The 23,639-nt window shown below is 42.6% G+C and overlaps 1 protein-coding gene across 1 annotated transcript in view; it reads right to left on the reverse strand.

Moving 5' to 3' along the window:
* Positions 1-568: 568 nt before the first annotated feature.
* Positions 569-23,639, reverse strand: part of uacab (uveal autoantigen with coiled-coil domains and ankyrin repeats b) — a 70,706-nt gene continuing 47,635 nt past the window's right edge. Inside the window, exons 3-18 of the mRNA XM_080729231.1 lie at positions 17,481-17,569; positions 17,012-17,076; positions 15,733-15,790; positions 15,041-15,111; positions 13,169-13,275; positions 12,628-12,809; positions 11,915-11,952; positions 10,988-11,095; positions 10,694-10,726; positions 10,335-10,427; positions 9,041-9,071; positions 8,871-8,920; positions 5,785-8,499; positions 5,299-5,451; positions 4,607-4,672; positions 569-3,384 (exon numbers count right to left, since the gene is read on the reverse strand). Coding sequence (XP_080585357.1) covers positions 3,313-3,384; positions 4,607-4,672; positions 5,299-5,451; positions 5,785-8,499; positions 8,871-8,920; positions 9,041-9,071; positions 10,335-10,427; positions 10,694-10,726; positions 10,988-11,095; positions 11,915-11,952; positions 12,628-12,809; positions 13,169-13,275; positions 15,041-15,111; positions 15,733-15,790; positions 17,012-17,076; positions 17,481-17,569 — 3,931 coding nt within the window. The 3' untranslated portion in view covers positions 569-3,312. The remainder of the gene's footprint in view (positions 3,385-4,606; positions 4,673-5,298; positions 5,452-5,784; positions 8,500-8,870; positions 8,921-9,040; positions 9,072-10,334; positions 10,428-10,693; positions 10,727-10,987; positions 11,096-11,914; positions 11,953-12,627; positions 12,810-13,168; positions 13,276-15,040; positions 15,112-15,732; positions 15,791-17,011; positions 17,077-17,480; positions 17,570-23,639) is intronic.

Raw genomic sequence — 23,639 nt, forward strand, 5'->3', positions numbered from 1 at the left:
AATCGTAGCTAATCAGGAGGGAACATGGGAAATGTGACAGATCCATGTTGATGACATGACTGTGTACCGCTTTGCGTGATTTTGGGCCAAAATCTGTAGGAGCAGTGTCCAAAGATGTGTTTTACAAAACATCAGCCTGATGGTGGCGCTAGAAGAGGGCCATGTGAGAAATGAGGGGTGGAGGTTATGGTTTGGCAGCCAAGGAGTGTGTGTGCAAAGTTTGGCTTGGATAGGGGCAACGGTGCTGGAGATTAGATTAGGGCAAAAGTGTGACGTGACAGACAGACTGACGGACAGCCGGTGGAGCTTGGAGCCTTGCATTATTAATGCCTTTACTACAAATCTCTTCACTGAAAAGACCCGATCTCCATTCTCCAAGCTTGGGAGTTTGTAGATCTGCTATTGTTGCCAAATGTTCCCCTATTACAATAGGGACAACTAGGGTTCAAGTGGTTAATATCAAACACCATGTATGTCCTATTCATAATCTAAACCTGAACAGATAAGCCAACAAAACATAGTTTCTATGTTAGGCACTTTTATTAATTTTTCTTCACTAATTCACAAACACAAATACCATCGCTAGAGAACACAACCAATTTAAAATAGATTTGTATCATTCGATTTTTATGCTGGAATTTGTTAAATAGGAAGCAACAGGGAAATATTAATGTTATTCCAAAACCTCTAAATTATATAAAATGCAGGTGTACATTTTCAATGAGGTTTATTGTGGCCAACAGTGTATTTGGCTAGCATATCAAAGCATTTTGTAATACATTTTTACATGGTAAGGTGTGTTAGCTCAAAGGTAAAGACATTTTGGGAGTGCTTCAAAGAGTGGCCTATCCACATAGATAAAGGGATGTAGTCAATCATTATTAAATGGCATCCTAAATGTTAACCTGAACAAGTGTTTTGTGCCGTTCTACTCCAGACCTGCTGAATATAATAGTCATCATCACATGTGTATATTTATTAAAGTAGTACAAAGCTATGAAAAAATATAATCAGTGTAAAGGCACAAGAGACTTGCTCAACAATCACAACACCACTAGAATAAACCATGAACAGTCACGACGTGCTGGCTCAGGGGTGAGCAACTGTTGTTCTAAGAGTAACTTCAAATTACAGCTAGTAGAGGAATATGTCATTCTTAAAGGTCGGTCAAGTGATTTTCTTTGGTTAGAATAAGTATTAAATAGCTCTATATTCTGATAGTGCTCATTGCTATAGAGTAGGCATGGCACGATTCATGAAAAAAAAAAAAAAATGCGATTCAAATCGATTTATTAAAAAATAAATCGTGATTCTTTTTTTTTTTTTACATGTTAAACCTAGTAGCTAGGTTCTAAACAATGAGAAAGCATGTTTACAGTTGTGGCACAGACATTAAGTACTTTTACATGAAAAGTGTGCTGCTTTTGCAATGTAGTTAAATAAATGTTATGAAAATGTAGTACATATGAGATTAATAGCTTGGGGGGAGGGAGGGTTAAGAGAAATAATAATTTAAAAAATATATATTTTTCAGTCATTTTTGTGGAAAATAATTTTGTGTTAAAAATTGTGAAATCGTGAACTGTGAATCGTGATTCGAATCGTATCGTGAGTTGAGTGAATCGTGGCATGCCTACTTTAGATTGTTTGTTCAGTAATAAGAGTCTCTCCAGCTATTACTAAACAAAAATGCTTTTTCAGGCCAGGACACCAATTGTATCCAATGAGGACAGAGAATTCAGACAGGATACAGATTAAACAAGTGAAATTGGAGGTGATGATACGAAGACATGAGCAGACAAAATTGCTAACACTATAACAATTAAGCTGACACATATTCTGTTCTGTGTATCAAAGATCTGGGGAGAAGAGGAGACCCCCGTTACTGAACAAACACTCTAGCAATGATTACTATCAGATAGAGCTGTAACCTACCTACTAAAAAACATCACTTACTCTACCTTTACCCGCATTCCTGATGCCTTCTAACCTTATCTGGGAACAATTGTACATTGTGTTCCAAGAGAAACTCATGTTCAACACCAAGTTAGTTTTGGGGCAAAAATAACACAAACAAAACTAAACTAAAGATACAATTTGGGCTTCCCAGAACAACAGTTGCTCACCCCTGAACAAGACCTGTCAACATCCACATTATGAACTTGGCCTGCCAAGTCTCACCACAAGAGGACACTGGTTTGAACAAAAAGGACCACTGCAAACTGTAGGTCACAGCAAAGGATTTCCATTTCTCCCTCGAGAAAGAACATGCCACATGACTCAAATCCAACACAACCACCTCTACAGTCTCCATTTCACCATACTATGTGAGCAGTGTAAACTAAAGGATACCTATATATGTCTAAGTCAAGCGGTCATTTGCGTGAGCTCCCCAAATGACTTCCATCGGATGTCATTTGCCACTTGCATTACAGACAAAACACAAGTGAAGTTAATTGGGACATAAAGAGGTTGGTTAGACAATTTAGCCTTACATAAACTAACTTTGTCTTACATAAAGGTGTAGAGTGACCGTTGAGTGGGGACTTTGCTTATACTTTATTTCTATCTATTTCACCTCTTAGCTCAGTTCAACTAAAGGATGGGGGGGGGGGGCTAAATGTAGAAATAATCAAATAAATCCCCCTCTGGTTATTCAATATAGTCAAATGAAAGATGTGTTTTGGTGAGAATTGAGAGCAAAGATAGTTAAGTGGTAATTAATAGAACTTTAACACTGAAGAAAGCTCCTGCATGGAGGTAGTTGAACAAATCAAAATAATTTTGAAATGAGCAATCATACATTCCTCTGGTCAGTCACATAAAACTCAACATGTTATAGATGCAATCATCATTTCCCCACAAAATGACTTTTCCTTTATAGTATAACGTCACTGTCGTGTAGAAACCTTGCATACAAGTTTCAAATGTGTACGTTTTCTTTCATAAAGAAAAGCACTGCTTCATCATACAAGGCTGTCGCACAAAACTAGTGAAAATAGCAGATCTACAAGCATACAATGCCCGTTGTGTGCTTGTAGACCGGCTAGTTTAAATCGTTTTTAAAGTGATAAATACAAATACAAAACGAGAGGTTTTGGACGTTTCCACCCGACAACGACGATAAAATAGTTTGAAAAACAACTCTGTTCCCTATTAAGATGGACCATGTCTTAATGCGACACACACACACACACGCACACACACATACACACGGCACCCACAGGGGCCACAGCGGGGATGCTCTGTAGCAAGGAGATGTGTGGTGGATTTGAGTCAGCAGGCAGCACTGTGTTTTGCAGGAATACACTTTTAGCAAACAAACTCCTGTCTCATGCGGATGATCTGTAGTAAGGCTGCTTGGACGTCCTCATCCATGTGGCCCTAGAGACACGCACACGCACGCACACACGCACACGCACACACACACACACACACACACACACACACACACACACACACACACACACACACACACACAATACACGGGTTAATCCATGTGTACAGTATTCCACAGGAGGAGACAACTTGCAAGCTGTCCACTGTGAGATAGGCCTTTCTCGCTCTACGAGACTACGACAAATAGTGATGAGAATTTGGTGGCATCATTGCATAAGTGGTATCTCCATACCACTGAGCATTCTATTCAATGCAGCTTTATTGTTGTTATACCAACACAATGAAGTCCCACATTTGTTATTAGAAGTTCTAGTAGTAGTGAATATACACAGGATGGTGGTGGTGATTAGGTGACAGGATAGCGTAAAAATCACAACAACGGACACAACATTGGTAGGAGAGTCTGTAACAGTAGTAGCAGGCAGCAAATATTAACAGGATAGTACAATGCAAATGGTATTGGGTAACAGTATGTGCACTGTGCAATGGAAAGCTTCCCATTACCCGATTTAAAATAAACCTCTCCCCAATTTAGTCTGTATGCCAATCAATTCCTCCCCACACACATTTCTGCGCGGTGTCACTACTACTCACTGCTGTTTTAATGCAGCAAGCAGCTTATAAAGCCTTCTGTATGAAAAGCTTTACTTTGTATGTTGGTTCCTTATGTAAGATTCAAAATAGCAGTAGGCTATGTATGTTTATTGTACAATCAGTGATTTTCTGAGCAACGTTTAGCATGTTCGTCAATTCACACAAAAGTATGAAGTCCTGACTTATGGTCAGAACAGAAGACTTCAACAGTGTACATTCAAGTGAGAATAAAAATATATATATATATTGTCTTTTGAACAATGCTTGGTTTTCACCGTTGCTACACTTAAAACAGAAAATAATAAGTGTGAACCCATAGTCAGTCACATTATACAGGCTACTGTATCGTTCTTGAGATATTTGGCATAAATATCAAAGTATGATTTTATTTTTTATTCTTTTCATATCGTACAGCCCTAGTGTGCATGCACACATGCACCCTTCTATGGTACATACCAGCTAGACTAAGCATTCTCCTGGGGGAAACCCTGAATGATGTCAGTCTGGATAAGCATTGTCATAAAGGCAGGATTACCCCATATTATATATCAGTTTAACTTCCAGTTTTTCACACAATCAAAAGCCTTAATGGTCATGTCTCGAGGCAACGTACCTGTGCTGCACTGAGAAGATGAGTTCGATAAATTGAAACCACCTCCCTGTGTTGCCTCTCAGCATCCTTACAGAAGAGAACAGAAGAAAGGAGACACAGAAATACATTTATTCTTTGGAAACTTTGCTCATTGTGCTGACATGGCCGAAGCGTCAGATACAATCATATTGTTGCTGATGGGTGGAAACCTTGCATGTACAAAACTGTTCATTTCCAGAAAATGCTTGTGAGCTTATAGATCTGGTTGTGAGCTAATAGATAGTCACATTTTGTGACTTTTGTGTGACACTGTCGTATGATGGGGGCGGCAGTGGCTCAGGGGTAGAGTTGCTTGTTTCTTAGAACACGAAGGGTTCCCAGTTCGATCCCGGGCTCCCCCAGAGTTAGTGTCGAAGAGTCCTTGAGCAAGACTCTGAACCCCTAGTTGCTCCCGGTGAGCAGGTTGGTGCCTTGCATGGTTTCCTCCGCCATCGGTGTATGCATGTGTGTGTGTGTGTGTGTGTGTGTGTGTGTGTGTGTGTGTGTGTGTGTGTGTGTGTGTGTGTGTGAATGGGTGAATGTAATGCACAATCTCTGTAAAGCGCTATAAAAATGCACCATTTACCATTGATGACGAAGTAGGACATTAATATATGAAAACAATGAAGGAATGGAGATGCTAGGTTTCAAAGGGTTATTATGCGTCTACTTACAGCCAGCTGCTGCTGGAGGGTTTTGATTTGGGCTTGCAGTGTATCCACGTGCAGCGTCTGTCTCTTGTTGGGAGCATTGCCTGCATATGCCAGCTGGGACAGACCGTTCAGAGCCTGCTTTAAACGCTCCACATCTGTCAGCAACTCTGTGATCTGAGAACAACACACGGCTGTGTTAACACTGATATTAATACGCAGCTTAAAAATTGTCAGTTATTACCAAAGCTGGATATATTAATCATAAAGTTCTATATCTATATCTAAACAGTATAATAAATATAGCAAAGGAGGAGTTGGACGCGTCTTCCCAGAATGAAGCCCTTCCAGTTTCTGGCCAAAATAAATTGGTGTAACTGAGGCACTGTCCTTGTCCTTTTTTTTCATTGGTGAGTGCTACCACACTTGGATGTTCGGTCTACTTATATACAGTAATAAATATAGTTTGTTGCCGTGCAGCAGAAGTATAATTACGTAAATGTTACCCACCTTCTTGTCCTTGACTTCAGTCTGCTCAGCCGACTTCTGGATCCTCTGCTGCAGATTTCCGATGGTGCTCAGCGAATCGTCATAGCGCTCCTTCAGCTCCCTGACCTCCCTCTCGATGGCCTGGCCCTTCTGCTGCACCACGTCCCTTTCCGCTCTGGCCCCGGACTCCGCCTCCCTCGCCTGGTCTACCTCCAGATGGAGCTCCTCGCACTGTTCGGCCAGCTCCAACAGTTTGTTGCCCAGGTCGGCAACTTCCTCTTCTAGACGCTGCTTCTCCGTCTTTAGCTGGTTCATTTGGTCTTCCTTGTCACGGAGCTCCTCGAGGGCCTGCGTGGCTTGGAGGAGCTCCGACTGCAGGGCTACAATGTCGTCGGCCCTCTGGGCGCTGGTCTCCTCCTCTTCGCGGAGGGCCAGGTGGAGTTTGGCCACTTCGGCCTCTAGGGCTCCCTTGGTCTGGGCATGCTGCTGGAGGAGGGCAGCCTGATCACCGTAGCGCTCCTGGAGCTCCTTCTCCAAGGTGGAAGCCCTTTGGGTCTCTTCGTGCCGAGCCTCCTTCGATTTTTTACATTCGGCCTGAGTTTGGTGCACAGTGTCTCTGAGGGTTCTTAGCTCAGTCTCGTAGTTCTGTAGCTGGACAACCTTCGATTCGAGGCGCTGTTGGAGATTTTGCCTCTCGGCAATGTAGGTGGCATTTTGCTCTGCAAGCTCATTTCTGTGGACAGTTACCCGCTTGTGCTGTTGCTCTAGGTCACTCAACTTCATGCTCAGGTCCTCTATTTTGCCCTTGTATTTCACCTCCACTTCCTTGTGTTGTTCACTGGTAACAGATGCAGTTTCTAATCTCCTTCGAAGAGACTCCATCTCAACCTTGAGTTTTTCCTTGTCCCGTTTGTGGGACTCTCCAACAGACTTCTCCTTGTTGTATTTCTCTTCCATTTCTAACACCTTTCCTGTCAAGTCCTTTAATTTGGCATTGTAAGAACTTTCTCTCTCCTCAATGGCTGCCAGTGGGATGAACTTAGCCTGGATGGCCTCCTGTATAGTGTCCAGTTCTCCCTTCTGAGCCTCCAGCTCTTGGTTCAGCTTCACCATTTCCTCCTGGGCAGACAAATACATGGCGGACACCTCCTTCACTCGGCCTTCTGCCTCCTCCACGGCAGCACTCAGTTCCACCCTGAGAGCCTTGTGGTCTTTTAAGCTCACATAGTCCTTTTTCACCTCCGACATAACTTTCTCCAACTTTCCCTTCAACTTGTCACTTCCATCTTTCACATTTCTCAGCTCTTCCCCACTTTCTTTCTCCTTGGTTTCCAACTTCAACATCTCGGCCTCAGCCTTCTCCAAAGCAGCGCTCAGCTCCATCTTCATGTGTTCGTGCAGGTCTCTGGGCACATAATCTCCCTCCAGGCTCTGTTTCATAGACTTGCTCTCCACGGAGACTTGTGCCAACTCATTTTCTCGGTCTTCACATCTTTTTTTCAGCACTTCCAGTTCCTGCAGCAGCTCAGCGTTTTGAGACATCAGATCGTCCATTTCAGACTGCTGTGTCATGTTGGCACTTTGGAGACCGGTCACTTGCATGCTCAGTGAGCTCCTCTCAGATTGAAGCTGCTGGACCTGTGCTTCTGCTTTGCCATACCGCTCACTGGCTTCTATAAGTTTGTCTTCCAGTTCCTCCATTGCCTTTACTATAGTCCTCCCAGCTTCCTCGTGGTCCCCAATGGGTATAAACTCAGCCTCAAGCCTACTGTTGAGTTCATCCAGCTGCTCCCGGAGAATTTCCCTCTCCTCCTCGCTCTCCTCAACCTCCTGGATCAGCGCCTGACTCTTGGAGGTCACGTCAGCGAGTCTCCTTTTCAATGAGGCGTTGTGCTCCTCCAGAGTGGCCCTGATCTTTTGGTGCTCCTCAGCAGACACGGACCCCTGGGATGGCGTGTTGTCAGCCTCCCGGTGGAGTTCAGCCACTTCTTCTAGCACGCGATCGTAGTCTTCCCTCAGCTCGGCTAGCTGACGCTCCTTCTCGTCCACTGCGTTGGACAGCAGGTTCTTCATGTTGTCAAACTTCTCAGCTGGCACTGTGGCGACTGTGGCGACCTGCTTAGTCCCCGTCTCCTTCAGCTGGGCTTCCATCTCCAACAAGGCCTCCGCCAGCTCATCCCTTTCAGCTGTTAAAGCGCTCATGTCCTGGCCAAGTCTTTCGACCTCAGCCGCCAGCTGACCTTCGCTGCTCTTGTACTCCTCCAAGGCTTTCTCGCTCTGTTTGAGGCGGTTGCGGACGCGACCCACCTCAGCTGAGGCTCCTTCATATTTACCCTTCACGTCGCGCAGCTGGCTGCGGAGTTCTTCAGCCGCTATGCCTCCCAAGTGCTCCTTGACTGTCACCACGTGTGCCTGCAGCTGCTTGACTTTACACTCAGAATCCAGCATCCTCTTCTGGACGTCGCCCAAGGCATCCTCTAGTTCCTGAACCTGCTGATCAGCCTGCTTCTGGATGGCGTCTCGGCTCTGGATCAATTCTTGGCACTCCTTGTTCTTGCCGGAGAGATGTGCTTGAAGCCGGGCAGTCTCATCCTCGGCTGCCTGCAGCCTCCTCCTCACTGCGTCAAGCTCTCGTCGGTGGGCATCTATCTCAGGTAGGTCCCAGCCCACACTGTGTGCTTGGCCCAAATCTAAGGGTCTAGAGATGGAACGTGATGGGCTAGGATTCTGGAGCAGCTACAAGAAGTAAAAAAACGCTATTAAATATTATCTTACAATAAATGTGCAGTCGAGGCGGGTACAATGGGTATTGCATAACTGGGTGGGAAATTGAATAGAAAATAAAAACGATCTCTAGAAAAAAACGTAACATTTAAAAAGGAATAATTATTGACATTACAGGTTTCTGAAGATTCTCTCCTGTGGCTATGGAAATTAATTTTTTCTTCTTCTTCTTTTGCTGAGGGGCTGAGATTCACTTTTTTCAGATAGGAATTTCTGCAGTTTATTATTATAGCCCACTGGAGCTGACGGAATTACTAACACACATTTACAGCGTGTATTTTGAGTTTGTAAACCACATGAAACTGAGACACAAAGAGGCTTACGTGATCAGAATCCAAGCTGTGCGACTGCTTGACCAGAATGTTCTCTTTGCCTGCAAAAGAGAAAAGTGCAAAGCATGATTATTGCCAGAACTATTTAGCCTTTTCTAATGGTGTTGCTGACATGCACATCTGTAATCTTGCAACTGAATCCGTAATTAAACAAAGCTCACCTTTGATAACAGATTGTCCAGCATAATCCCCCTGTGAAAACAAAAATAGATTTAGAGTTTACTAACCTATTGTAAGTAGCATATTCATCCAGCTTTCTTGCATCATGTTTAACCCATTTACTATGATGACTTCCTGCATTCTTGACATCATTTTGCAAAGGAAGCCTTTGCATTCCATTTATTTCAGTATGTTATGAAAATCTACTTGCAGATTGAAACGTTGTTTGATAGGTAGGGAAGCCAATATACTAAATATGATGTATTTTTCCTTGTTTTTTTTTGTCCTTGGTTTAAAGTTAAAGAGTTAAAGCTGCTTTAAGTATATATGGTGTACCAGTAACTTAGACTCACTAAAGTTGATCTTTTAACTGTTGTATTGTACACTGGTCTAATGTTGCCATTTAATCCTCTATAACCATGGTAAAGTATTTTTGAACAGACTGTAGGAAGGTTTTGTGCTTTCATTCATGTGTAGACAACATGTGTAGGATGCCACCAGGGGGCCTGTAGGCTGCAGACTGCACGTCCTCACTGTGGACACACCTGGTAGGCCTATGATTAGACCTACACTTTGTCTTTGTTCAGCAACACCCTGAAGAAGGTGTTTGCCGAAACGCGTCGGTGTATTTTAATGTTCTAATCTAGCCCATTGCCCAAATAAAGGCTTTTTATTTCTGAATCGACCCGAGTGCCTGGACCTGCATTTTTGTGCCTCTGTGGCACATTTTTCCTTTTTTGCTCATACTTAATATGATTTTGTGATTCTTTTTTTGTCAAAGCTATCGTGTTTTATGCATTTTAAAGGGTGCATAGATTTGAAGTCTTGGTGAAGATAGATCAATTTTCGAGCTAAGCCCAGTAATGTTTTATTGGCTGAAGAAAATGCGGACAAACACAAAACCCCAAAAATATAGCCATTGATGGGAAAATGGTCTATGTTTATGTACGGTATAAAGTATGGCTAAAGCTGTCTAGACATATGTGACATATACATATAGACAAACAACAAACAGTGACATTTGCAGTGGTGTATTTACTTAAGTACTGTACACTTTTGAGGTATTTGTACTTTACTTGAGTGTTTCCAATTTCAAATACTTTTACTTCTACTCCGCTACATCTCGGATCCAAATATTGCACTTTTACTCCACTACATTTATTTGAAAACTTTAGTTACTAGTTACTATGCAGATATAAAAAGATATACTTTTTCCAACACTGGACATTTGTAGCATTTGTGGTGCTCCGTATGGGGGAAAGTGAAATAGCTTTATGTTTGTATAGGGTTACTGACCAGGGTGCTCCGCAGCTGGACCTTGACCGTTTCCAGACCTCGTGTCCCCTCTTCTCTCTCTTTGGTACCGAGTAAGACTTTCAGCTGTTCCCTCTGATTAGAACACACAGACACAAAGTAGCCTTATTTATTTGTAGTTTATAGATCTTATAAACCATTCCATGCTACATATATGGGGCTAAATGACTATATTTTGATCACATGATGGTACTGTAAAGTTATTGTATGTTAACTTTGACCATGGTTTGTAAAGGTCCCTAGATACACCCCATGGAAATGTAATTGCATCCCCAAACACGTAACAGAATAATGACATGTAATCTATTAAGAGGTAAGGGCTTCACGCTTTGCTACTGTACCTCCTTGTGAATGTCTTCCACCGTCAGTTTTTCCTGCAGGGGAACAAGAACATCAGAGCTGTGTTATCAGGTGCAGGACACACTAAAATATAGACAGTACACTGTGTACAGTTCTGTTTTCAATAACTGTGGTTCAATAACCTTGGACCAATTACCTACCTCCATATGGATGCAAATGCCGTTTTGGGCATGCCTACTTGTGGAACGTTTGGCTAAAAACGGGCTTTTCAAATCAAATAACTAACGCTAAATAATTGCCATTAGACGATTACGTAATAATTGTGACAGGCCTACCTGTGAGAGCTGTTGCTGCAGTATGGTGACCTTGTCCAGCAGAATCCTCTGCTCCTGGTGGAACTTCCTCAGACTCTCCTGCTGACTCTCATTCTGCCTCTCTAGGTCCTACAGAAACACACACCACACACACACACACACACACACACACACACACAGCATCATTACTACATGTGGAGATCCTGTGAGGTCCAACACACAAGGACATTTATCACAGAATTGAGGGATGCTTGATGGATCAGGTCAGCATTTAGAGTTTGCCCCTTTATTGGTGGATATGAATGTCAACCCCAATTGAGGGCTGTGAGAAGTCTATTATTGTCTTTTTAGATGCTATCCAGGGCTCTCAACAGTTATTGACTATAATCACTAGAGGGCAGTAAAGTGCAATAGACTGACAGTCAAAGATTGGAAATAAACAGGATATTTCATCTGTTCTCTACATTTTAATTTGAACATTTATTTAGGTTATTGCCTGAAATAATAGCTATAATAGTGTCTCCAAACATGGCAAAGATGGAAAAGTATTTACTCCATGTTGTCCAAATGGACACGTAGTAGTAGTAGTATGCATTGTGGCCTCTTGTATCAAATCAAAGCTCTGGAATATTGGGTAACATCTGTGAGCTTTCTCACCTTTTCAACAATGGGGACATTAAAATCTAAATGGCCGGCCAAACGTCACTCCATTGCTATTCACAAAACGCTGCATGTACACAGCAATGGCAATTTAGTTGTACGGCAGCGCCGACGAACGAAAACACAGTGAAATCACAACTCGTTGCAATGTGATTTTAAACGTAGATTGGCTATTTTCGATCTACTACACTGTTGAACAACAAAGTATAAAAAAGGCTTAAATGTCCAACATAATATGAAGCAGAACACATGTGCTTTCAGTGGAGATCATGTGGAAGCTTGGGTTACCTGACGCCTTCTCTGTTCCAGCTTTGCAGCATCTTTGACTGTAAACATTAAAAAGAAGGAAAGCTTAGATTCAACATTCAATTTCTGCTGAAAAAACAAAAGCACTGTAAAGCGCTATTCTCGGCAAAGAGATTTGGTGTAGAGTGAAAAATTAGGGGACAATGTATAGACCCTTGGGGAACCCCGTTCAACAAAATATATAGGGTTTAAAGGACAACTTTGTTTTTTTACAACAAGGGTTCATATTTTAGATTGTAATTAGAGAAAAGAAAAGGTGAGTGTTAAAATGTTTTCATTTGCTTTGTTCTATTGTTTTATCACATTTACCGTGCTAAAATGTGGGGCATGCGTACGCATGGGGGCATGCGTACAAGTGGCTAAATATGTCTTTTTAGACACAATAAGCCAGCAGTTTCTTTATTGCTATTTGCAGTATACTTCCAGCCCCCATAAGTCACATCTAACCATGAAAGGTTGCGTTGTATCTTGGGAATGGGCTTATTCTGTGTAAAATGACATATTTAGCCACTTGTACGCATGCCCCCTACCACTGAAATAAGAATCTCTAAAACAATAGAAAGAATTAAATGAAAACATTTTAACACTCATCTTTTAAATTCTTTAATTACAATCTCAAATATGAACCCTTGTTGTAAAAAACTAAAGTTGTCCTTTAAGTGCTTAACAAAAGTTAGTGAATGTTGACATCTGACCTCTGGTGGCGTTGTCCAGGTGGGTCTTCACCATGGCGACCAGGTCCTGGTTCTTGTTGAGGCGAGCATAGTGGTAAGAGTCGTGTCCCAAGCTGTCCACCACAGACACATCAGCACCGTTCTTCAGCAGCACTTCAACTGCATCTTTACAGCCATACTCGCAGCCCAGGATCAGCGCTGTTCTGAGGGAGGACACACAGGAGGACAGGTGAGAGAGAGTAACAGCAGACGCAAAAAGCACACTGGTATATAAGAGAACTCTTTCTTAAATGAACCATAGCATCCTGGTCTGGGCATGTAATAATAAGCAAACGTTTGGTGGAAATAGCAGATCCACAGCTTTGTGTGTGGCACATCAGTGGAATCTTCTTGGACAGTGGTGGACACATTGTGCAACTCAAAACAGATTATATTTCTTCTTTTTGTTTTTATTTATAGGTACAGATAAGCATGATTATATTATAGGGACTTATGTTACAAAGAAAAGTCTACAACTAAAGAACACATCCTAACACTATTTCCGGCAAGTGATTTTCCTTACTTGTTTTGTTTGTCACGGGTGGTAATGTCTGCTCCTCGCTCCAGCAACAGCTGGCAGATGCGTGGATGGCACATCTGGGTGGCCAGCACCAGAGGGGTCCTCCCATCCTGGGAAACAATATATACACTTCCACATAAACACCACCAGCAACGTCATATCTTCATGACTCAAGAGTACAAAATAGTCATGCATTTTGCCTCCACAGTAAATATTTACTTGAATGAATGAATCTATTTTCGCCATGCGTGACCACTTTACAGCATCAACTGTAACTACAACTACTATTACAACAAAAGTAACAATAGCACAAAGGCGAGGTGGAATGTGTCTTTCCACACCACGCAGATTCATGAGCGTTAACTTTAGACAATGACAATACAATGTGTGAAATTAACCGCAAATCAGTACTCACACTGTTAATTTTGGCAGCAAATTTTTGATTTAGTTTTAGTTCCAGTCTTTTGAATAAATTGCAATTTAGTTTTAGTCATATTTTTTAGTAATCTGAAATGTTTTAGTTTTAGTCGACTAAATATAATATTTTAGTCGACTAAATGTACAGTTGATTTAGTCAACAAAACATTTTTGGCGGTGCCTTGATGGTGGCGTAATGGCTGATTTTACACACTTGGTTGCACTCTAAAAATAGCCGATATACAAGCTCACAACGCGTCGCAATGCGACGCGTTGTGAGCTTGTAGATCTGCTATTTTCAGAGTGCAACACCCGAGTGCAACCAAACATAAAATTACTAGTTCTACTGGATCTCTTGTCCACTAGTCCCTACCGTGAAATTTTAGTCTAGTTTTTATTTGTTGACAAAATTGTCAATATATTTAGTCATAGTTTTAGTCATCATAGCTTAGTTTGTATTGTCTCCACCAGCCGAAAGGCATGGGGAGACTATGTTTTCCCCTCCGCCCGTCGGTGTGTGCGTCCTTCCACGTCAGTTTGTTACCAGCTAATCTCCGTCACCGTTGGCTTGGTCGCTGCCAAACTGTACACACACACTCCCTGGACACCAATTCAGAACCTCTGCCCCAAAATTAATCTTTCACATGGGCCTTTTATAGCGCCACCAAGAGGCCAATTTCTTTCAAAATCATATTTTGACAGTACTTCTACAGATTTTGTCCAAAAATCAAGCAAATTGGTAGACAGTATCTCTACAGTCATGTGATCGACTCAGATCTGTCCGATTTTCTATATTCCATCCTGATTGGCTAAGATTGGCTTCCAAAGTTTGTAGGATATTGGTCAGTTTTGACCAAAATGCCTCAAATCACAAACACAGCGTGGAATTATCGTGACATTTTGCATGCACATTCCCACTAGGCCGAGGAAGAAATGCCACTTCAAAATTTAGAAATCAGCCTCATGGTGGCGCTATAACAGGCCGATTTGTGTTTTTACCTATAACTCCACAGATCAGTGTCCAACTTTGTACACGCACTCCCTAGTGGCCAAGGAAAAAACCTTTTCCCTGCATTTTTCACCTCAGCCTTTTATAGCGCCACCAGGAGGCGGACTTATGTAAAACACATTTTTGGATAGGACTCCTTCAGATTTTATCCAAAAATCACACAAATCACTTTTGCAAAATAGTTTTTTGGAACAAAATCATGCATGCAGAGTCTGTGAAGCGGCCATGAAGCAGACTTGGCACCATTTTCTCATTGGCCTGTTATAACACCACCAGGACCTGTTATAACACCACCAGGAGGCCAGAATAACCTTCCTAACCTGGTGGAGACCTGTGCTCGGAAGAGCACTGCTTCTAGTTTATTAATTTTTTTTTTCGTCAGTGAAAAAAGGAAGTCGACGAACATTTTTCGTCATAGTTTTAGTCGTCGAAATCAACACTGTACTCACAAAATCAGTGGCATTCACAGAAACTCCACTGTCGCAGAGCAGCTTCACACTGGAGGAGCAGCCGGCCATGACTGCAGAGAACAAGAGCACAACAACCATGTTATTTCACCCCATTTCGCTAAATCAAATCCATGACATGAGAACGCGTGTGCCCTCAAATTCAGCAAAACTATGTGTTGAATAAAGACACTTTACAGTTACAATTACTCTCATTACTATGATGAAAAAAATCCCTTTAGATTAGTAAGGCTGTAGTGTAGTAGACCAATATACAGTAAGCAACAAATTATAGAGCAAGAGATTGTTTGTTCAATTCTAAGAGGCCAGTGCATCGTCAGTCTGTCATTCAGTATGGGAGGGTAAAGGACTACAGTATGTATGCTTTGTGCGACTGGCATCGCACAACAAAAGTGGCGCCAAAACAAAATGTGTCACAGAGGACCTTCGCAGACGGTGTGGCGTACCTCTGGAAAAATGAATGGTCGCAGATGCTTCGTAAAATGTCACATGCCATTATTTACCACAGAGATACTGTACATTCACTTCCTTGTTTACCTTTTCTGGCAGAAAGTATGAATGCTCGAAACTCAGAATGTTGTGAGACATCTAGTGTGATGTGTCTTAGGACACATGTCGCTCAAAGCCTAAAATGGCCTTTAGGATAAGTGGAGACATGAGTTGAGTTTTCTTACCAGCATCATGCAGCGCCGTCCTCCCCTGTAGATCAACATTTCCAACGGGACAATTGTGCTGTGGAAAGACATGAGAAAGAGTGGTGTTGCTGAAAACGCTGAAGTTTGCAAAGTTGTGTCATGTATACCACCACTACTACCACTACTAATGAATTGTAACAAGGCTTGTATGTGGAGACTCAATCACTGAACAGAACAACATTTCTGGGCTGCGGGCACTTAGGCGCTAGTGTAGCCCGACAGGCAGCGCGTTGTGGGTTCGAGTCCTGTTCCCGGCAACCTTTGCTGCGTGTCTCGCCCCGTCTCTCTTTCCTGTTCATCATCATCTTCACTTAAAAACTATCAATAAAGACAGAAAAGCCTCCAAAAAAAGATAATCTAAAAAAAAGGTTAACATCTTTCACAGCTGTTGAGAACATTGTTAAAGTGGTACAACTGCGGTGGCTGTCGATGTGGCCGTGAATGGAGGCCCAACAACAGACAGTTCATGTGAGGCTAGAGGCTCCATTATGCACAAACGCCACGATATCTCCCTGTACACCTGTCACTCACCAAACCACACTTAACTATGGCGGCGATGAGGGCTTGCTATGAACGCTTTGAGGACTCAATGCCTGCAGGAGCCTTATGTAGCCTGAGCTAGCTTGCGGGGCAAGCTACTGTAGCTCTCGGGGGCCCCCCACTATAAAAAAAACCTTCTCTCTCCAGCAACAAGGTCCAAAAGCGAGCAGCACGGTCAAATGACAAGGGGGGGGGCAGGGGGCAATAGCGTAAAGGGAAGAAATCCTATACCTCAAGGGTTCGGGTTGTCAGAAGGAGTTGGGGGTTGTTTTCAGCGTGATGACGGCACCTAGAATGGACGACAGGTTTGCAGGAGGGCGGGCTTGTCAACACCACCGACAGCCCTCCCCACCCAAGCTCACCCCCCACCTCTATTAGGTGGTTGCCATACCAGAGCTGGGGGGAGGGGCGGCTGTGGGGTGCCACGCTGTGAGTGAGGGCACAATGTTGTCGAGATAGCCTATCACTGTAAACACATAAATCCGCTCGCAGGCCATGGTGACTCAACAGGGCCTGGTGTTGAATGATCATATGTTGTTGGCTCGGCTGTCTGAGCTGTGAGGGCGAGGAGGAACTGCCCCAGCAACAGCTATAATTCCCCCAGCAGCCCTGCTGTTTGGGTAAGGCAGAACTTGTCGAGCGTGCACTCTGTACAGTTACATGTTCTGTATACGGATTTCTGTTTTTAACTGTTCCTCAGGGAAGGGAGTCACTTTACCTGCAAGAGTTTCTGCACGCACAAAGAATGTCCATTTCTCGAAGCCAGGTGGAGAGCATTTTTACCTAGACAATGAGAAATGTGGATGCACAGAACATTATATTAGCACACACTGTGAACTACTGGCAAATGACACTACTGTATATTCACTTAGTAGACTCTCTCTCTACTCAGTAGTCTCTCTCTCACAGTTTATAATCCAACACTACATTTGTGTTTAGGCTAACAAGTAACAACCCATGTTCAACTTAAAGTGACTTGCGTCAACACTTCTCCAGTATTTTTCCTCATACCGCACGTCATGTACCAAAGTATAATAATATATGTATTAGGTTACATATACTGGAGGTTAAACTCCAGTATATTACACCCATGAGTAGTCATGTTTATTATGAGGAAAAGTAAATCACAGGGTAGAATGGTTTACACACATCTCACAGCCATGATGTTATCATGATTACTGTCTCACCGGTGGCATCAGTGGCTGTGATGTCCACATTTTGTACCAGGAAGAGGTTCAGACAGTCTAGGTGTCCTCTAGTCGAAGCCAAATGGAAGCTGTCAAATAGAACAAAAACATTTAAGTGTTGGAGGACAGAGGGGCAAGAATGGGCGCAGTCATGAGACATGAGTGCTGTACATAAAGGAACCAGAAAATGTATGAGATGGAAAGGTTGGAGTGAAATATAAAGACAAGGGTAAGATTGTAAATGGATGCCAAGATCCTTGCTGTGAAATGTGTGAATGCCGTTAGCAGTTCACTATTCCGAAAGCACAATTGAAAGGATTATTTCGTTATTTTCAAAGAGCCACACCGTTGTGCGATGTAGTATAAATTCCGCTTCAGAGTCTGTAAATTCATGATGGTCCACTTTTCATCTTTCAGCCATATTAGTTTATATTCTCCTAACAGAGCCCTCATGTCTTCACAAGCTTCCTTGCTATGCCTGATTTATATCGAGTTGCACCCCGGACCTTTGCCGGTGTTGCACGCCGAAAATAGCAGATCTACAAGCTTACGACATGTTGCACTGTCACTGTGACGTGCTGTGAGCTGCTTGTAGATTGGCCATTTTCAGTGTGTGACATAATGCGCAAACAAGTATAACTCAAACTCTACTGTGCAGCATGTTGGCTTGGGCCACGTCATACTAATTCCCCTTAATCATCATTCCTTTAATTGCCGGCGGCTGTTTTTCACTTGCTCTGTTGACCCACATCCAAAGCTGCCGCCTCTCTCTCCCCGTGGCCTGCAAAACACTTGTCTGTAAACCAATCTTGGCGTGTCGACTGCCAAGCCACAGGGCCCTGTTTACTCTCTAACCCCTAAGTATCTGCCGGGGAGACAGGGAGGCTGACACCTCAACACTGGCGCCGGTATTTAAAACCATGTGATGGTATTAAAAAACCCTGATGATGGGCCGGGAGATGCTGCTACTCAAAGGGCCTTGACCTCCAAGAGCAGACACGTGGGTAGGAAGCACACTAAAGAGATAAGTGATATGACTCACAACAACACCATTTCTAATGGGAACTTCCAGCCGAGGGTGGGGGTTGTATACTGTAGGAATGATTCAAAACAATGGCCAATGAATGATAAGTCGAAAAGATTAATGAGTCAATTTCCTGGTGACTTTACTTGACAAATATGGACCAAATCCAAAGAAAATAAGCTGACTGACATCACAAGGAAATCGACCATAGCTACAAAGCGTTTGGTCTGGAAAGCAGAGTACAATATGTTCCCTATATCCTAAATAGAGAAGAGGGACTACAGTACACTAAACTAATACATAGTTGACTGGGGCCGGCTCTGTTCTTGGTCTGCTCTTTGCTCACCTCCACAACAAACCTCTTTGCTGAAAATAGCCGATCTACAAGGTCACAACACGAATAGCAGCTGAGCTATCATCAGAGCACAGTGAATTGTGTATTGTGAAGCAACATGTGCATGGAGTGGGGTATACTTACATCTCCATTTGCACTCTGCTAAGACTTCAAAGGTTCAGATAATCTGCCCATCCTTACTTTAAGGTCAAAATGTCAACTTTTGCTACTGAAATCCTTGGTGACTAAGGTCTTGTAACAAGTTTATCTGCAGTGCAGAAGAACAACCTCAACAGTATAACTTAAAATGTGTAGAATACATGTCACGTAAAAGCCCTCATAAATCCTATATCTAAAACAAAGATAACTCTTACCCACTTTTATCATTGTTGTGAGAGAACCACATTTTTTTTTAGAATGAATGCCTAGAAATGAAGAATGCACAAACTGGTAGAATGTGTTCCCAACGTTAAAATAGATCTACAAATGGCCTCTCTCTCTCTCTCTCTCTTTGAGTGGGATGAGTCCATGTAGATATGTCATTTCATCTGACCACCTGCTCCTTCAGGACACTTCACAGGATATGGCTGCTATTATTAGACTGGATAGAGAGTAATGGATGGCAGTGGAGCCACGCACCGTGCCACCACCACGGTCTGCATCATCTTCTGTCATGTGTAGGGATGGGATGATAATCCTTATTATCGTTTATTGCAGTAAAATCGTATCGCAGATATTTACATTTATCGCGAAATTGTAATCAGTCATACACTGGGATGAATTTGCTTTTGTTGAGCTGCAAATTCAGTAACACTCAAAAGGAGTTCACCCCCAAAATTACTTTGATTACTCACGCCATGGAGACTTGAGTTCAATAATATTTTTTATTTTATTTGTCGCATTCCTAAGATAATAATTTTATAACTAGAAAGATGCAATTTGAAATTGCGAGTGTGGTTGCTGACGGTTGCTGACTATATTCTACAGTAAGTAAACTGTCTTGTGAAGCTCGACCAATTGATTCCCTATTGATTCCCACTCCCATTGATTCCCTACTGATTCCCACTCCCATTGATTCCCTATCCCTGCCATTTCCAATGGCAGCAGAAAAGTTATCCTAGAAGTCTATAAAGTTTCCCTAGGACTATAATGTGTTGCCCTGTTGGGCAACCACACTAACAATAAATGTACCCTCCAATCGACAAATACAAATAAATATGTACTCAAGTCTCCATGGCATGAGTAATCAATAGTAAAAAAAAGTCAATTTGGGGGTAAACTACTCCTTTAAACCCTCTATACTTGATGAAACGGACCTGTAAAGAGTGCACTCGGTACACTCTTATTTCATGTTACACAAATCGATTAGCCAAAAATAGCACCAGTGAGCTTGTATATCTGCAGATCTGTATATCTTTTGGCGAACGTTCCCCTAAGAATTGGTTAAACAAAAGTGTAATTTAAAGTTTTAAGCATATTTAGATAATCGCGATAATATTGTTAATCGCAATTAAATTAGAAGAGTTTTTGGTGTAGATTGAAAAAGAATGCACCAAGTACTGTCAGGTGAAACTCAGGTCTGTTTTATTAAGTATAGAGGGTCTAAGGGATACATTTCAAATATGATTTATTATATTATATATTATTAGTATCATATATAAGTATTCTTGCACCCCTGGACTTGCGTCATGGCACCCGACACCCACTTAGAGAAAGCCTGATCTACTGTCAAGGTGCACAAACTAGCTCAGTCAAAAACTGCCTGATCCTGACACTGCACTTCAATGGTTGTATGCTTCAGATGAGCACCGACATCAATTTGTCACCCCCCCTGACCCTGTCGATATCAGCGTTGCAAACAGACATTAATCCTTAACTTAAATTAGAAAATGTAAAAAACGTCAAGCTTCAACCACATATAGACTAAATAACCAGCTCACAGTTTGTTATTCTAATAAAAGACAAACAATTCATTACCGCTGATCCTACCAAACAATGGTGGAGCAGCGTTATCTTTAGACAGTGTTGCAGAGTTGTGATGGAGGGGCACGTGTCAGTCTATGCATCTCAGATGGCTTTCTCCTACTGCTAAACCCCCGTCAGCCAATCACAACCGCCAATGTGTGGTGGATGGGACTAACTGCCAAAAACCATCTAGCTAACAATGTGCTGGAGAGGGGCGCCTAGCGGTCTATAGGCAGCATTAGGCGCATACCACATAGGCTCTGATGCAAGACTGACAGCGTGTCGCGGGTTCGAGTCCCGTTCCCGAAGACCTTCGCTGCGTGTCACTCCCAGTCTCTCTCCCCATTTCCTGTCAGTCTACTGTCCTATCAGTAAAGGCATAAAAGCCCAAAAACTAATAAAAAACAACAACAATGTGCTGGAGAACCAAACTACATGCCTTAATAAGAGTTCAAGCTTAATTCATTAGCTAACCCGAAGCATTCCAAGTTATATGCCAGGGATTATGGTTTGTGATTCGTTTCCTCACAGATGTAGATGTGTAGACTAAAAAAAGATTGGATGGTCACTCTACCATCATTTGTTCTTAGTGCGGCTAACAATCTAAGACTTGCCAACAAAGCAGCTGACATTGTCTTCACTTCGTTTTCAAAAACCATATCTCTGTCCCCGATATGATAGGGAGAGCTGATGTGTTGATAAACATAGTGGTTCTGGCCTGGGTAGGCTGTCCTGTCCTACCCAGTCAGGAGCTGTGAACGTGACAAGCGAACACTGAATACCAAGGATGACCGAGACTGTATACAGCGAGTTCCACTGCATGGCTGCTGAATTTAGCCCGACAAATTCTGGCACCTTATTATAATGCAAGCCACATCTCTAGGGAATGCAGTATGTGTAATTGTTTATTTGTTTTCAACGTGCGTGTGCACAGTAGTTGGGTCTGTTCAATGGCCATTGCCGTGAAAAGCATCTCGCACACTGCTGGAAATACTCAGCATGTTGACTTGTGGAATTTGCTGCTTTATAGCCGGAGGCTGCAACAAAGCCAGAGTGAAAATACACCTGAAACGGAGATCACAGCCCAGTGAGGATCAAGGTCAGGAGGACTGGATACCCTAAAACGCTGGTGTTGGAATCTGGTTAAATTTACCTCCTGGGAAGAAAATATGTCTGGCTTAGCAGCTTCTTTCATAGGGCTTGAGAAGTAATTAAATAGGTTGGCATTTTTAGAAGACATTTCATCCAAGGATGTGCCCATTATTTTCAACGGTAGAATAAAAAAAAAAATCACACCTAGTGTGAGGTGAGCATTTATGTCCCGCTAGCCTATCACAGCGTGTCCTGCGAATCTTGGCCAATGGGACCCTGTGAGTACAACAGACTTTGAGCTGTTTGTGCCAAGATGTAGGCCATTATCTAGGCCAGATCATGATGTAGGCCACGCTTCAGATCACTCAAGCCCCAGACATTTTACATACTCAACAAACTTTGAGTCGTTTGTGCCTAGATGTAGGCCACATCTAGGCCACGCTTCAATTTACTTTACTTAAATCCCTGGACATTTTTTTAACATGTGTGACAGCGATGACAGCGTCCATAAGAAATGTAAAAAGAATCGGCCCTGGATTGTCCAAATGCCCCCCGAGCGCGTTTCTGACACGGTTTCACCATTGCTTCTTCTGCTATGCTCCTCTTTGGCAACCATGTTCAATAAATGCATTTAATTAGGGATAGGACGATTTACGATATTATCGCGATAATCAAAATCCATTCATTATCCTGGGGCGGAACGTTTGCCAAAAAAAGCTCACAACTTGTGAGCTTGTAGATCGGCTATTTTTTGGCAAAGACAATTTGATAGAGAGAAAAAAGTATCAAGTAAGTATATTAATAAGTACCTTATTAGGTATAAGTACCTTTTATTAGTATAGAGGGTTTAAGTGGTACCGGATATGCAGCTCGGCAAATATAAGGTGAATTGATCCCATCGCATGGCGGAGGACGATATCATGATACATTTAAATCGCGATACGATTATCGTGTTTTTTATGGGAGCGTTTCGCTGTTTCTATGCGTCATCTTTTCGACACCCAAACCTGCATTTTATAAACATCCAACCTTTGTTTTAAAGCTCACTGAACACACCCAGAACAGAACAGTGGCCCAGACTGAAATCCCTCACAGATCTGCATTTGCAGCAAGTCATTTCCTGTGTGGTCACAATATAAACAGCTTGGGGCCAAAGCGGTCAGGCCAATGGCGACTGACCACAAACCTTCCTCATACCATCTGTGAACTCCTCCACTGACCTTGAGGGGAGGCTAAAACAGGAATTCCTGGAAATAAACGTGGTCAGTGGCTACATAATAATATTGTATTCCAAGGGAATCCATGTGCGGGCCAGGTGGAAGGGAGAAAGTGCCCTGAGAGTATATAGGGCTCTCCAAAACTATGTTTACAAGACATTATTAGGGTGGGTTTGGCTTGCAGGAGGACTTCATAAAAACGGGGCGAGAGGCTAATCCGTGTTGCAATGACCTCACTCTGGCTGAACGCCTCATGTGTAGAGAGGCAGAATGGAGGAGGAGGAGACAGCTTCAGTGCTTGGAATTAGAGCCACTAAGCACTTTTAGAGGTGCTGCTATTCAACACGACAGAATGCAGGGAGGGAGGGAGGGAGAGATAAATAGACAGAGAGAGAGAGAGAGAGATTGTGTGTGCAGTGGTGGAAAAAGTACTCCTATTTATTACAAAGTAGAAGAATCAATACTATAGAAATACTCTGTTCGGTATTCAAAATGTACTTGAGTAAAAAGTATGAAAGTGTTAGCAT

This window comes from Nannobrachium achirus, assembly GCF_963921795.1.
Source record: "Nannobrachium achirus genome assembly, chromosome: 7".
NCBI lineage: Eukaryota > Metazoa > Chordata > Actinopteri > Myctophiformes > Myctophidae > Nannobrachium > Nannobrachium achirus.